The sequence below is a fragment of the Staurois parvus genome, unplaced genomic scaffold (assembly GCF_062004578.1).
Source record: "Staurois parvus isolate SC_StPar_1 unplaced genomic scaffold, SC_StPar_1.0 ptg000454l, whole genome shotgun sequence".
In the NCBI taxonomy this organism is placed as follows: domain Eukaryota; kingdom Metazoa; phylum Chordata; class Amphibia; order Anura; family Ranidae; genus Staurois; species Staurois parvus.
Window position 1 is genome coordinate 3,953,229 of NW_028318250.1, and position 16,619 is coordinate 3,969,847.

Consider the following 16,619-nt stretch of genomic DNA (forward strand, 5'->3'; position numbering starts at 1 on the left):
CTCTGGGTAGGGGGCACGAGCACGCTGCCCTACCCGTGCTGCCATTGGTTGCAGCGGATGTCAATTACCGGGTCCCAGACAGTGATTGCTGGCTGGCACTCAGTGATCGCCGCTAAAGCTGAGAGGGGAAAGATCTGTGTGTAAACAGCACAGATCTCTCTCCTGTCAGCATGGACATGCTGCTTTCTCTCTCTCTGCACAGCAGAGAGAAGGAAAGCAGCATGTCTCCTTAGTAAAACAGCACACAACACAGTGTAAGCACAACACAACACACAGTTAACCCTTTGATCTCCCCAGATGTTAACCCCTTCCTGCCCAGTGTCATTAGTTCAGTGTCAGTGCTTTTTATTTGCACTGATCACTGTATTAGTATTACTGGAGATGTCAGTGGCCATTAGTCAGTTTCCCCCCAGTGTTAGAATGCCCGCCGCAGTCTCACAGTCCTGTTATAAGTTGCTGATCGCTGCTATTACTAGTATAAAAAAATAAATACATAAAAATTCCACTATACAGTGAGGAACAGAAGTATTTGAACACCCTGCGATTTTGCAAGTTCTCCCACTTAGAAATCATGGAGGGGTCTGAAATTCACATTGTAGGTGCATTCCCACTCTGAAAGACAGCGTTTCAAAAACAATTCAGGAAATCACATTGTATGATTTTTAAAGAATTTATTTGTCTTGCACTGCTGAACATAAGTATTTGAACACCTAAGAAACAGCAAGAATTCTGGCTCTCAAAGACCTGTTGCTGTGCCTTTAAAAAGTCCACCTCTACTCCACTCATTAATCTAACTTAGTAGCACCTGTCTGAGCTCTTTAAAGACACCTGTCCACCCCACAGTCAGTCAGACGCCAACTACTACCATGGGCAAGACCAAAGAGCTGTCAAAAGACATCAGAGACAAAATTGTGGACCTCCACAAGGCTGGAAAGGGCTACGGGGCAATTGCCAAGCAGCTTGGTGAAAATAGATCAACTGTTGGAGCAATTGCTAGAAAATGGAAGAGGCTAAAGATGACTGTCAGTCTCCCTCGGGCTGGGGCTCCATGCAAGATCTCACCTCGTGGGGTATCACTGATGATAAGAAAGGTGAGTAATCAGCCCAGAACTACAAGGGAGGAGCTGGTCAATGACATGAAGAGAGCTGGGACCACAGTTTCTACTGTCTGTAGAACACTACGCCGTCATGGTTTCAAATCATGCATTGCACGGAAGGTTCCCCTGCTCAAGTCATCACATGTCCAGGCCCGTCTGAAGTTTGCCAATGACCATCTGGATGATCCAGAGGAGGCATGGGAGAAAGTCATGTGGTCAGATGAGACCAAAGTAGAACTTTTTGGTCTAAACTTCACTCATCGTGTTTGGAGGAAAAAGAAGGATGAGTTGCATCCCAAGAACACCATCCCTACTGTGAAGCATGGGGGTAGTAACATCATTCTTTGGGGGTGCTTTTCTGCGAAGGGGACAGGACGACTGCACTGTATTAAGGAGAGGATGAATGGGGCCATTTATTGTGAGATTTTGAGCAACAACCTCCTTCCCTCAGTCAGGGCATTGAAGATGGGTTGTGGCTGGGTCTTCCAACTTGACAACGACCCGAAGCACACAGCCAGGATAACCAAGGAGTGGCTCCGTAAGAAGCATATCAAGGTTCTGGAGTGGCCTAGCCAGTCTTCAGACCTAAATCTAATAGAATATCTTTGGAGGGAGCTGAAACTCCGTGTTGCTCAGCAACAGCCCCGAAACCTAACAGATCTAGAGGAGATCTGTGTGCAGGAGTGGGCCAAAATCCCTGTTGCAGTGTGTGCAAACCTGGTCAAGAACTACAGGAAATGTTTGACCTCTGTAATTGCAAACAAAGGCTTCTGTACCAAATATTAACACTGATTTTCTCAGGTGTTCAAATACTTATGTTCAGCAGTGCAAGACAAATAAATTCTTTAAAAATCATACAATGTGATTTCCTGAATTTTTTTTTAAATTCTGTCTCTCAGAGTGGGAATGCACCTACAATGTGAATGTCAGACCCCTCCATGATTTCTAAGTGGGAGAACTTGCAAAATCGCAAGGTGTTCAAATACTTATGTTCCTCACTGTATATACCGCCATTTGTAGACGCTATAACTTTCATGTAAACCAATTCATTTACACGTATTGGGATTTTTTTTTTAGCAAAGATATGCAACAGAATACATTTTGGCCTTAATTTATGGTGAAAGTTTATTTTAAAAAATTTTTATTGGATATGTTTTATAGCAAAAAGTAAAAAATATTGGGTTGAATTTTTAAAATTGACTGTCTTGTTTTGTTTATAGCGCAAAAAAAAACAAAACACAGTGATTATCAAAAACCACCTAAAGAAAGCTCTATTTGTGGAAAAAAAGTACATAAATTTAATTTAAGTACAGCATTGCAAGACCGCGCAATTGTCAGTTAAAGTAAGGCAGCTGCGTATCACAAAAAATGGCCTGGTCAGGAAAGGAAGTAAATCCTCTGGAGGGCAAGTGGTTAAAGTTAAAGTGACACTAAACAGTATTCTTATTTTCCAAAAATAACCCATACACATCCACTACTTAATGGTCCTGTATTGTATTTTTCATAACATTGTTTCTTACTGTGTTTTTCTGCTTTCTTATAATGTCCTCCATGAACTCCCAAACATCCCCTTTTTCTTCTCACTTCTTTTGTTTGAAACTAGCAGTGCATGTTAGTTGCAGTCATGTGCACTGCTTTATGCACATTATAAATCACACAGTTTGTAGTCTCTACTCCAACTCAAGAGCAATCAAGAGATGGTGGCTATGATCGTACATATAGTGGGACCACGGAGAATGAACATGGTCACCATCTAGCTGAAAGTTGGATCACAACAGCAAAAAAAAAAAAAAGGAATTTGGAGATTTGGAAGAAGCTGATAACAATAGGTACATGTTTGATAAGAATAAAATACTGGAATATATATTTTTTTTTTAAACTGAAGTTTAGTGTCATTTAGCTACTTCCCAATCACCATCCCACAATGTACTGCAGATGGGAGGCTGGTGTAGCCAAAGCAACACGTGTAGCAGAAAATTTAGAAAGAAATTTGATTTTTTACATTTTTTTATTGAATGTTTTATAGCAGGAAGTAAAAAAAACATTTTTTTGTTGTTTTTTTTAAATTACAGGGTTTTTTTAGTTTATATCGCAAAAACACTTTAAAAACCCAGTGGTGATCAAATAGCAACAAATAAATTTCTATTTGTGTGAAGTGATATAAATTTTGTTTGGGTACAGTGTTGCATGACTGCACAATTACCAGTTAAAGTAGCACAGTGCTAAATGGCAAAAATGGCCTGGTCAAGAAGGGGGTAAAATCTGAAGAGGTTAAGGTTGAGGGGGTTTTTTGTTGTTGTTATTTTTATGCCTTTTCTTGGGTCAATCAGGCCTGATTTGTTCTGCTTTAGTGTGATGTGAGACAATTTCAAACTATATTTTAATATTAACAGCACTGTGTCACCTTAGTCTTTATATTTCAAAAGTGTTTGGTTCATTTACAGACTGGCATTTGTTTGGGGATAGATTAATAATAAATTACAAGGAGAAGGAAGAATGATACACAGTGAGTTTTATCAGCTGAGCTTTTGAACTTCCACTCCATCTCCCACGTTGTCTCTTTCTTTGTGCCTTTTCAGTGACTCTTGTTACTTAAAGATTCATTGGAACTTAATACCATTACGCGAAGTGTAGCCTTTAGCTGAAATAGAAGCCATCTAGCAGATGTCTGATTTGAGTGAGTATGAATGACACAATTATTTGAAATATCAGGTCATTTATTTACATAACCAATTACATTTTATTGTTTTCATGGGATTTGGGGTCAGGTAGGTGTAACAGCCAGGGTGTTTTACTACAGGGATGTGATGAATGGGCTACATTCTTCATGAATAGTAATAAATCACCATAAGTAAATCAAATAAAGCACTAAGGCCTATGTCTATACTATGATAACAGCATTAACTTACCAAATAAGTAAATGGAAAACATGAGCTCAGCTGTTAGTAGATTGAGAAGACCAACATTTTATACGATCCTAATAGCATTCTACGCTGACAGAAGCAATTTTTTTTTCAACAGAGCAGATGGTTTAAGACAAGCTCAGGTTATGATGCATTAGATTTTCCTGCGAATGGCTAACTCTAAATTTGTAGAAAATGTTTTCCTCTGTTTCCAAGCAATCTGCCAACCATATATTGTTTGCCAATTTAGAAAAAAAAAAAAAACAGCCATCATTCGATCTCTCAGTGCTGGGAATCTGACATCACAGATTGTTGTGGTTAAAGCAGCAATTTATAAAGGAAAAAAGTTTTTTTTTTTTTTTTTTTTAAGCAAAAAAAAGTTCTAATACTTACCATTCCTGCTAAGGAAATAAACATAGCTAAATGGAATTGTGATGGTTTTCTGGACATTTCTACCCAAAACCCCATAACCTTGTGGAATGGCCAGTCTTCAGCTGTAACTGATGGATGGTATTGATCCTTTTTTCTCTTGTCATTGGATTTTGTAGCAAGCTGATCTATTCCGATTGCGCAACGGATCAAATTCAAAATCCTAACACTGACGTACAAAGATGTCCACCATACTGCCCCGTACTACATCACTGACCTAATATCCAAGTACCGCCCAGCACGCACACTCCGCTCCTCACAAGACATCCTTCTCTCTAGTTCCCTGGTCTCCTCCTCCCATGCCCGCCTCCAGGACTTCTCCAGGGTGTCACCCATCCTCTGGAACTCCCTGCCTCAACCCATCAGATTATCACCTACTCTCCTCTTCTTTAGGCGCACCCTGAAAACCCATCTCTTCAGGGAAGCCTACCCCACCCCCTGCTAACCTGCCGACCTCCTCCACTCTTCCTACTACTCCATCCCCCACAGCTATCTCCTCCTGTACCACTATCCCCTCCCTCCTAGATTGTAAGCTCGAAAGAGCAGGGCCCTCAATCCCCTCATGTTTTGCATTGTATTGTTATTGTTCTGTCACATGTTCTGTCCCCCTTTGTAATGTACAGCGCTGAGCGAACTATTGGCGCTTTATAAATACTGTATAATAATAATAATATTGTACTCATATGTACTGTAGATGGACCCAATAATGAATGCAATTCCTTGAATACAACATTTTGGAGGTCCCCTACAAAATATAATAATCAGCCTGAAAAATAAATGTAAATATATTTCAAATCATTAAAAAAATAGGTTATATCACACCAGTAAGCGTGAAACTTAGTTTCTGACCCCCACTACTCATTCTTTAATGTTCTACAATTTGGGAAAGGTCACCCTTACTACAGCTCCAGTATTAGTTGTCCCACAATGATGAATGTTTAAATGGCCATTTCTGCTCCTGAAAATTGCTAGCTATGCTTTCTGTGTGGGAGAGAATGTGTGAAAAGAGAAATACAAATAGTAATATACTGTATACTGTACATTAGAACTATTAGATCTACCACAGAAAACACTAATAACAGAAATAAATTATTTGTTTAAAGGAAACCTGCCATGTGGTATGAAAGCTCACTGAACTCTCCTACTGAATACATTAGCTCTCTGATTGTCCTGCTGTTACAATAATGGTCTTGGTACTTTATACCAGGGGCGGACTGACCATCCGAGAACTCGGACACTGCCCGAGGGCCCGGGGTCAGTAGGGGGCCCCATGAGATGCCCCTGGTACCTTTCATAGGCTTTTTTGGCTGTGGTTTGAGTGTGGGTGAGGACACAGGGGCCCCATGATCCCCTATTGCCCGGGGGCCCCATGAGTTGTCAGTCCGCCCCTGCTTTATACATTACAAATTTACAACTAATATGTATATCAGGAGCTCTGATTTCTTTATGACCTTACCTACATGCTTGTTCCAGGTCAGTGTCTCAAAGTATTGAAGCCAGAGAGAGATGGGAAACTAGAATTATCTGAAAGAGTTCAGCATTGACGGTCTTTGTATTTGTCAGTACAGGTTTTCTTAATAACACTTTACTGATGTTAAACAAAGCCATTTGCTATGTACTTCTGTGGTCAAAATACTCTTTTAAAGTGACCCTATACAAAATATTAGAGAAAAGGCATATCTGTAAAAGATATGTAAAAGAGGAAACACAGACTTCCAGGATTGTCGATCTCCTGAGTCTCCCACAGTGTTAATGAATTTCCCTTGCTGACCTCTAAGTCACCATTAAGTCCTGTAGTGACATACACTCATTGGTCACTTTATTAGGTACACCTGTTTAATTGCATGGTAATACAAATTGCTAATCAGCCAATCACACATGGCAGCAACTCAAGTCATTTAGGCATGTAGACGTGGTGAAGACGGCTTGCTGAAGTTCAAACTGAGCATCAGAATGGGGAAGAAAGGGGATATAAGTGACTTTGAACATGGTGTGGTTGTTGATACCAGACGGGCTGGTCTGAGTATTTAAAAAACTGCTGATCTACTAGGATTTTCACATACAACCATCTCTAGGGTTTACAGAGAATGGTCCAAAATATAGAAAATATTCAGCGAGCTGCTGTTGTGAGGACGAAAATGCCTTGATGTCAGATGAGAATGGCAGACTGGTTGCTGCGACAGTCAGATGGTAGGGTCAGAATTTGGCATTAACAACATGAAAGCATGGATCCATCCTGCCTTGTATCAACTGTTCAGGCTGGTGGTGGTAGTGTAATGGTGTGGGCGATATTTTCTTGGCACTAGCAAAGTGTACCTAATAAAGTGGCCGATGAGTGTATGTCACTACAGGACTTAGAGGCCAGCAAGGGAAATTCGTTAACACTGTGGGAGACTTTGGAGATCGACAATCCTGGAAGTCTGTGTGTCCTTGTAGACTTTGGAGGGCTATTTCCCAGGACTGGAGAGCCATTCAGCTGTGCAGGCAGCAGGAAAAGTACAGTAAGTATGTACAACCATCTTTTACCGATATGCCTTTTCTCTAATATTTTGTATGGGGTCACTTTTCATTGTCCTGCCTTGTATCAACTGTTCAGGCTGGTGGTGGTGTAGAGGTGTGGTGGATATTTTCTTGGCACTAGCAAAGTGTACCTAACAAAGTGGCCGATGAATGTAGGAGTCAGTTGGAGAAAAAAGCAAGAGCTGTGGGGGACCTAGGAGATCAACACTCCTGTTAGTGGTTGTTTTTCCGTTGAATTTGAGAACCATTTCTTAGTTTCAATGTATTCAGTAGCCTGTGTGGTAGAAAAGGTAAGTATGAACAGTCTTATTTTAGAGATATACCTTTTTTCTGAGACTGGTATAGCGACATGGTCAGTATAAGCTTACATCAGCCATTCCTGTTTGAACATTATAGAATTAACAAAATATTGTTAACTTATAAATATTATATAATTGATATCAAGTTATTTCTTTAACTCTTTCTCTCCCAGGTCTGACCAAATGGGAATATTCCTATAGAGTACAATATTACTATTAAGAAGATGGCAAGGCTTCGAAGAAAGGCATGCATTGCACTTTTCTTATTCATGCTTTTCATATTTGGAACAATGATGGGCTTGCGAACTTTGAAACCCACTGATGGATTTTCTGACCTTGCACCTGGTCTGGAGCTAATGCCTTTTGGTGAACAATCTGAAAGACGCTCTGTTTCTAATGAAGTTATTTCCCAACCACAAGGTACTGCAAATGCAGTAGACCAAACAAAAGTCTACTATGATCTGCATGTTTTCTACTACATGTGGTATGGAAACCCGAAGTTTGATAATAATTATATCCACTGGGATCACGTAATGGTTCCTCACTGGGACCCCAAAATATCTGCCAGTTACCCTAAAGGTAGACACAGTCCTCCAGAAGATATTGGTTCCAGCTTCTACCCTGAATTAGGACCATACAGTTCCAAAGACCCAGAGGTCCTAGAAGAACATATGCGACAGCTCAGAGCGGCTGCTATAGGTAAGGAAGTATTTTGATTGTCTATTGTTTCATCTCTGGAACATTGTATGAGCCTGTTTTAATGATATCAGAAAACCGTGACTGCTTATATAACTTCATGGTCAATTAGAGAAGACTTCATAATAAATTGCAGGAATGGGAAGGGGTGAGGTGGGTGGGGAAGTTCCCCCTGTGTGCAGTGTTTTCATGTTGAGGAAAGACAGAAATGTAAAGTAAGTTTGTCACAAGAAAACAAGCTTTTGACTGGTAGAATGTCACACTCTTACAGCATTTTAGTTCAGGCAGCTCTGATACTGTTAGAGCCCGCCCCATCCCTCCCCCATACATTCCTATTGGCCCATCATTATTATGGACTGCCTAATTAGCCAATAGATATTAAGTACCTGCAATTTATACCTGTAATCTGTTTTTTTGTTGGTAAATTAAAGGAGTCACTTTTATTATATCCTGTTTATGCCCATTACATATACAGTGTGTAATGTGTGCATGCCATGGGGTTGATTTACTAAAGGAAAAAAGACTGTTCCCTTTGCAAGAGAAGTTGCACTTTACATTGGAATTTTCCCCAGAGCTTAATGAATGAGGTGAAGCTCTGCTGACTTCCACCATCCAAGCATGTGAAAGCAAAAATATTTTTTTTTTTTACATTTTCCTTGCACACAATTGGGTATTTTTGAAAATGAAATCTCATCACATTCACTAAGCTCTGGGAGAATTTCCCTTGCAAAGTACAACTTCCCTTTCAAAGTGAATAGCGCATTTGCCTTTAGTAATGAACCCCCATATATTAAGGATATAATTCTTTGCCATGGGGGAGCATCCACATTTTCATCACTAAAATCTATTGGCTGATTAATAGTAATTAGCATAGGGCATACTGCTGTTTGAAAGAATCAGAGGTGAAATTTAGAAAAAAAAAACCTGTACTATTTGAATCCAGAGTTCTGTTATAAATACCATCCAACTTTACTATGAAATTAAAATATTCCAAAATTTGTGAGGAGTTCATCACTTTGGGTCTGAATGATTTTGCCCTTGTAATATAACTGTAGTTCTTTAACAAAATTTATTCTAAAATTCTTTATTTCTTTAGGAGTGTTGGTATTGTCTTGGTATCCACCTGGAACAGCAGATGAAAATGGGGAGTCAGTGGAAAACTTGGTGCCTCTAGTCCTGGAAGCTGCTCACAGATACAACATAAAGGTAACTGTCAGTAATGTTTATTTGGAGCCCTCATTAATTTTAACCCAGAGGTATGTCTGTACAAAATAGGACTTCTTTTACTGTACGCTTGTTCTGGGTCATTAACTGAGAAAGTACTGTATCAGCATGCCAGGTAGGAAAATAGAATATCTTTTTTCTACATCATGGGATACAAAGCAACTTAGTAATCCTTACTAGCAGGGTTATGCGCCACCTACAGGTGATTGGACACTGGCAAGAAAAAGAAAGGAAGTCCTCTCCAAGGCATAACCCCTTCCCTGCCAGAAAGGCTTCAATCTTTTTAAAAGTATCTGAGGGTGATGGTCATTGCTGTGCCACTCTCTGCACTACCTACCAGATTCTCAACTGTTCCAATAGGGATCAGAAGACTGGTTCCATCTGCATCCATTCTTACAACTGAACAGATATTTTAACAGTTGCAAGGTCACAAGTCCACAAAATGGCAGAGAGGTAGAGATGCGGGAGGAACCTATATTATACAACATTGCTCAATATGTTGTTCCAGGGAGACAAATAATGTTTATGTGAAGGGCCCCTCCCCATTAGGGCACGGACAGCCTAGCAATGGTTATGTGGTATTTTTTAGATGTATTTAAACTGTGATGTGACTAACAAGCAAACTATGCTCTGAGTAAGAGGGCTTGTCCTTCAAAAGCGTCAGAATGTGCATCTGAGCTTGAGTGTTGCCTAGCTCTCTGTAAAACACTCCAACATCTTGGACGTGTCAGCACTTGGATTCTGCTTATTCAATGCTTTTAGCCATTTGGCCTTTTGTGAGCATGGTTTTTACACTTTTATATTTCATTATACTATTTTAAGGTATTGCACTAGGCTTTTGCGCCCTCTTTTTTGTCATTTTGCTGTTCAAGAAAGATTTTCCCAATCAGAAGAGGGCAACATTTGTGAACCACCAAAGCAAATGACTCTGATGATTTTGATTCAGGTCCTTACACTGAGCTAGTTTCCATTCTCTGCGGTATCCTAGCGCTGTTGTGTTAATATCTTGGACCAATGCATCTTTAGGGAGGAGTCTGAATGTAGCCCCTCTGTTACAGTCTCCCCTGGGGGTCCTCCTGTTCCTTGCAACTCTGACTTCCTTCACTTTTTGGGTAGTTTCCCTACTTCCAGGGCACTCCCCTCCAGTCCTTTGTGACAAAGAAGGATTTGTCTTCTGCATTATCAGGAATGATGCAACAGTTTTCTGGCATTCTAGCTGGTTCGAACCATCAAGGTCAAAAACCCAAGCATTCCCCCCCTTATCCTCCCCCTTTTTGATGGAAGGGGATACTTGGAAAGACATCTTAGAGGCAGAAGATGTACCTGTGAACAGGGAGGCGGAAGACTATCATCTGAGAATTCTGCACCTGAGGAACCACAGGGCCAGAGTTTAACTCAGCACCAAGAGGCACTTGTACAGTTTCTTACAGAAGTTGTCTGTAATGATCTGAAGCTGCCACTACCTGAATCATCTTCTCAGAAGGTTTAGCCTGGGATCATGTTGACTACTGTCACAAAGATCCACCATCCTTTCCAATACATACTCATCTTAAGTGAGTTTTTATGTGGATTGGATCCATCCCTAAAATATGTTTGCTCAACCAAAGAGATTCCCTCAGCAAAACCCAATGGAGGGAGATTTGAAGAAGTGGAGTACACTCTCAGTTGATGCAACAATCTCTTATCTCAACAAGATACTTACTTGTCCTCTGAATGCCATTCCAATTTTCTAGGATGCTTCTGACAAATGTCTGGAATCATTGTTCAACACATCTTTGGCTTAGTTGGGGAAGCTCTACAGGTTGCAACTATTAGAGTCTGCCGGAGCCTTAAGGTTAGGGCAAAACATCTCTCCAGAGAGTTGGAGTCCTCCATAGAGTTGCCATGTCTGGCGGATTTTCCTCAAGCCCTCTGTTTTGCTGTGGATGCTTTGAAGGATTCCATTCAGCAGATTTCTCTTTTGGGCCTGACATCAGTTCATATGCACAAAATTCTTCGACTAAAGTGTTGGTATGTAGAGCCTCCCTGCAAGAAAGTGATGATGAGCTTCCCCTTTCATAAGGGAAATTTGTTTGGGCCTGACCTGGATAAATGTACACAGAACAAAAGATTTCAGGAGGTAAGAGTACTCTCTTACCCCTTAAGAAGAAGGGCAATCAAGGTCTGCACCATCCACTTCTTCCATGAGATGTTCAACAAGCCAGCAACATTGGATGCCAAGTCCTCTTCCCAATAAAGGGATTCTCTCACTCGTGTGAGTGGGGGGGATATTTGCAGGCTTTTGTGGAAAAATGACAAGGGGGAATAGTGAAGCAGTGGGTCCGATGTGTCATGACTCTTGGATGAAAAAGCTAGAGTTCCAAAGCTTTCCCCCTCCATGCTTCATGCTTTTTAATCTCTTTGAATCCACAAAAATGCTTGACTGTTTGCAGGCCCTGAATCATATTCTTTCTCAGGGAGTGATCGTCCAGTCCCAGAGGATGAGAAGTTCCGTGGATTCTATTCAAACCTCTTCAAGGTTATAAAAGCGAAAAGTGATGTTCATCTGATATTAAATCTTAAGCATTCAAACTGAGATCTCCATGTACAGGAGTTCTGGATGAAATCAGTACGATCAGTAGCGGCCTCTCTACAGCCAGGGAATTTCCTAGCATCGGTGGATGCCTACCTACATGTCCCGATATTTCGCCTTCACCAGAGATTTCTACGGTTTGCAGTGGAGGAATGCCACTTTTAATTGTAGCCCTACTGTCTGGCCTGTTCACAGTCTGCAAGTGTTCAGCAAGCTCCTTGCTTCTGTTTTGAGCCTTCCATGGACCAAACAAATGTCTATTCTGGGGTATCTAGACAATTTGCGGGAGCAGTCTGCTCTTCTTCTGAGCGGTGCACTATTCCTCATGGCTCACACTCTGGAGGCCAATAGAAGGAGCTAGAGGCTCTGAGCGCGTAGCCTGGCTGTCCCACATCTGTGCACTTCATCCCTACTGACCCTCCGCCTCTTCCTGTGACATCACATCCTGTGTTCCAGGCTGGTTACTAGGCTCCTTCCTGCACAAATGACGCTGGATCGGCTCTACAACACCACCACTCTGCAGGATTGAAAACTACAGTGTCTCTTACCATCTCCATCAGCCCAGCTGCTATTGCACAAACCACCAGTGGCACCTGCAGGACGTTGTGAGGAACGGTCATCTCTCATATACACAGATGAGCTTATTTTATTACTTCCTTTGTGAGTGTTTTTAATCCTTTGATATTAAATACAGTGTTATTACTACACTCAGACGGGCGCCTCCTGTCTCTTTTCTTCTGTCCCTGCATTCAGAGCTGGCTTGCTCCGAGGATGGCTGCCATCTTTTTGTGCTAAAAAGATTCCAGGCAGATTGCCTGAGAGACTCTTATAAGGACTTATTGTACATCAATGCATTTACTTACCCTGTTTTAAAGTACTTGTATTCCAATATTGCCATTATCATCTTTTACTTGATATTTTATTTCCTTTTCACCCTTATGCTACTTTTACTCCTGTGCGACAGAGTTACTCATTCAAGACCTCTACCGAAAATTTTACCAGGTAGATGTTAGGGCCACTAAGGATGCTACTTTTGGTAGTAGTGTTTTGTGGGCTACTTTGTGAGTTTTTTCCTTTTCTGTTGCAGTGTTGCCCACCCCTCATTTAAATGCTTTGGTACATCCCTGCTAGTAAGGATTACTAAGATGCTCTGTGTACTGCGATGTACACTAAAGAAAACTGGATTTTTGTTTTACCTGTAAAGTCCATTTCTTGGACACCAAGAGCCTTCCCTTCCATTCTTTTTTTGTGGATTATGGCTTGCTACAAGACTGAAATCTGTCAAGAAGGGGAGGTGGAATTCCTGGGATCTGACTTCCTGCCTTTTTCTTGCCAATGTCCAATCACCTGTGGATGGTGCATAACCCTGCTAACCCTACTAAATTGCTCTGTGTTCCCTGATATACTCAAGAAATCCATTTTACAGGTGTGTCAAAATACAATTTTTAATGCAGGTCAGCAATGATAGCCCACCTATTTCTACCTTTAGGAGAAAGGGAATGTGTTCAGGGGGTGGGGTGTGCAACTGGGTGAATTATCTGATAAAGTAAAATCAATTAATTTTTTTTTCGTGTATGGTGGAGATATCAGATGAGGTCCTGTATGTGGCATCAAGGCGGTATGTCCTCTGTCCTGCAGGAGCATAGTGACAATTAAAAATTCTTATTAGGGCAACTGAGATACTCTTAGCTGGAGCATATTCTGAGAGAAGAAAAGCAGAAACCAAGTCATACCAAACTACACTAAGAAAATGCACCTGGTTGCAGTGACTCCTATGTTTCAAGTTCTCCTTGAGAGCCAAGAAATGCCCTGACTGAAAATGCATGATCCCAATGCACACATTTCTGCATTAAGAAATGGATGTGTGTATAAGCAGGTGCTGCAGCAACCATTGGCTGGAAGCGAGAAGAATCAGAGGAGATGAATGTCACCAGCACACAGAGGATCTCCAGTATGGGTCCAAAGCTTTAATAAGCGATCACATAGTTACAGCAAGAGTAATGTTTCAGAGTCTCTCAGGATGCCTTCATCAACGTTGCTTTTGCTGTACCTATGCATCGCTTATTAATGCTTTGGACTCATACTGGAGATCCTCGGTATGCTGGTGACATTCTTCTCCAAAGATTGCCCTGTCGCTGCAAGAAAGAATGTTCAGTAAAACATTTCTATTTTTTGGAAATACGAGCATCTTTTACTCGATTGCACCATCGAGTAACACCCCTGGTAGTGATGACAGGGAGTGTGAGCACAGAGTGACACAAGGATCGGTGTAGCAGGTAGGGCCAGCTGGGGTTTGCAGGAAGCAGAATACCATAGATTGCCAGGCAGGAACCAAGAACTGGAACATGGTGACACTTGCTTGGCGGAGAGGAGTGTAACCAGAATAAAAGCCAAAAGGTAATCAACAGCCAGGCAGCTTGGTACAGGAACATCAGGCAGAGACAGAGTCAGGATACAAGCCGGGATCAGTACACAGCTGGGAAGCGGGGTACAGGAACACAAGAGGGGAGGTGAATACAAGCCGAGGTCACAGCAGGCAGGCAAAAATTCAAGGACAGGTCAGGGGCAAGCTGAGTTGTACATAGGTAAGCAAGGATGGCAGATCAAGGTTCAGGTAAAGCAGGAACTACCTGTAGACTATTCAGTAGTCCATTCATGTTAGATTCCAGCTTAAATAGACCACTTGGCACCAGTACCTATACTTGTGCACGTGTGCATATATTTTCTACACATGCTACTACTTTTGCGTGCATGTGACAGTGCCTGTTTTACATTGAGCCTTTGCTCAGGATTATGAGCATGCACATAAGTATGAAATGTTCCAGCCTTCTTGTTCCAACATGTACTGAGCTTCTCTTACACAACCATTCTTTTTGGTGAAGCTACTGATGAACAAAAGATTTAGGAAATTACAAGAAAGTGTTGTTGCCTTTGAAAACAAGTACAAATGGTATTCCATGACTGTTTTTTGAATATGTATACCTCTGAGCTAATACTGCTACATCTAATCAATACAGCTGCTGTGCTGAACACATTTAAACAATATTCCTGAAGCTTACTAGAATAATGCCCAACACTTCCTATGAACCTAACTCACTCAAAACATCCAATGTGTTAAAGTGTATTTTCACCTTTTCAGAAAAAATTAAGAAGTGGATTAACATGACAGCTGTAAAGGGAAAAGGGTGTGGGGGGGGGAGGGTTAATGGTTTAATGTTTAATGAGGTTAGGGCTCTGCTGTGAAAAGGGGGGGGTGATATGAAGGGGGTGAGGACATTGCTGTGAAGGGGTAGAGGGTGTGATGTGAAGGGGGAATCTGAAACGGGGACCTGAGGATAATGTTATGAAGGTGTGTGGGGAAAGGGGGGGATGTGAAGGGGGACTGAGGACATTGTTTTGAAGGTGGGGGATGATGGCAAAGGGGGGCTGAAGACAATGCTGTGAAGGGGTGACTGATGTACTGCAGGGCTATGCTGTAAAACAGAAGCGGGGGAGAGAACTGTGATGTAAAGAGAAGAATCTGGATGTGAAGGGGGGACTGTGATGTAGAGGGGGGACTGTAATTTAAAGGGGGGGGGGGCGACTGAAGACACTAATATAAAGGGGAGACTGTAATGCAAAGGAGGGGCTGAGATGTGCAGGAGGGACTGAAGACACTGATGTAAGAAAAGAAATGTGATGTGAAGGATCTGAGCCTTAGCTATCTGAACCTCTGCGGGGAAAATATTTTACTGACCAGACTTTGAATTCTAAGTATACATTCCTTTGTAACTAATATTAACATCCAGGTAACTGGAAAAAAAAACATGAGGAAACATTGGCTCATTCAACAAAGAGATAAAGTATTAAGCTTTATTGCCTGCAAAACCACTAATCATTTACAAGCAACAATGGGAAAAAGAAAACTAATTTGTCCTAAAGATAGTGGGTAGAAGTTATGATATTGCAAATGTCATACCTTGAAGTATCACTCATATAAAATACACACTGGAATGCCCATGCAGGATGCAGTACGTAAGTCAAAAAGTAAGAGAACATGTAAATAATATTAAGTAATGTTTTAAAAATTGTAGTGTGCCCTAACATTCAGAGATTTCCACATAAGGGATCCTAGCATGCTTCATTTCTATGATATAGATAGCGTTTCTATGTGTAGGTATGGCTGGCTGAGCATTTACCATATGTTATAAATATTGTAATTTTTATATACTATACATTTTTATTTTGTTATCTTTATTTAAACTTTATTTTTGAATTTATTTACATATTTCCATGTATATATGACATTTTCTGACATGACATGCCCTCATTCTAAATCCATAGTGATTTGTAGTTTCATGGTTTCTAAATATATATAGTTACAAGATGAATTAAACCTGTATAATAGGTTTGGGATATATAACTTGTAATCAGGGGAGGACTGACCATTTGGAAACTCGGGCATTGCCCGAGGGCCCGGGGTCAGTAGGGGGCCCCATGAGATGCCCCTGGTACCTTTTTCATAGGTTTTTTTGTTTGGGCAAAGACACAGGGGCCCCATGATCCCCTATTGCCCGGGGGCCCCATGAGTTGTCAGTCCGCCCCTGCTTGTAATATGTGTTTTATATTGGTCCAGTAAATGAAGGATTAATTTATATGTGATCCTTTTAATATGGTAATATTTGTGTTGCAATGTTGGCAATATGTGTGTTAAGGGGTTACATGTATGTGCATAAGGTTATTGGAAGATTTTATCTTTTGGTAAAAACTTTCAATGAAATGCAGTTAGTGAATATTGTAGCATAGCATCTGTTCCGAAGTTCTGTTTTCTGAGCAATAACTTGAAAGGTGGTGAGCAGTAATAAAGCACTGCTGATTTAGAAGCTGATGAGTATGGAAA

General features: G+C 41.1%; 1 protein-coding gene across 1 annotated transcript in view; it reads left to right on the forward strand.

Moving 5' to 3' along the window:
• Nucleotides 1-16,619, forward strand: part of MANEAL (mannosidase endo-alpha like) — a 47,036-nt gene that overhangs the window by 20,691 nt on the left and 9,726 nt on the right. Inside the window, exons 2-3 of the mRNA XM_089688787.1 lie at nt 7,422-7,947; nt 9,041-9,150. Coding sequence (XP_089544913.1) covers nt 7,473-7,947; nt 9,041-9,150 — 585 coding nt within the window. The 5' untranslated portion in view covers nt 7,422-7,472. The remainder of the gene's footprint in view (nt 1-7,421; nt 7,948-9,040; nt 9,151-16,619) is intronic.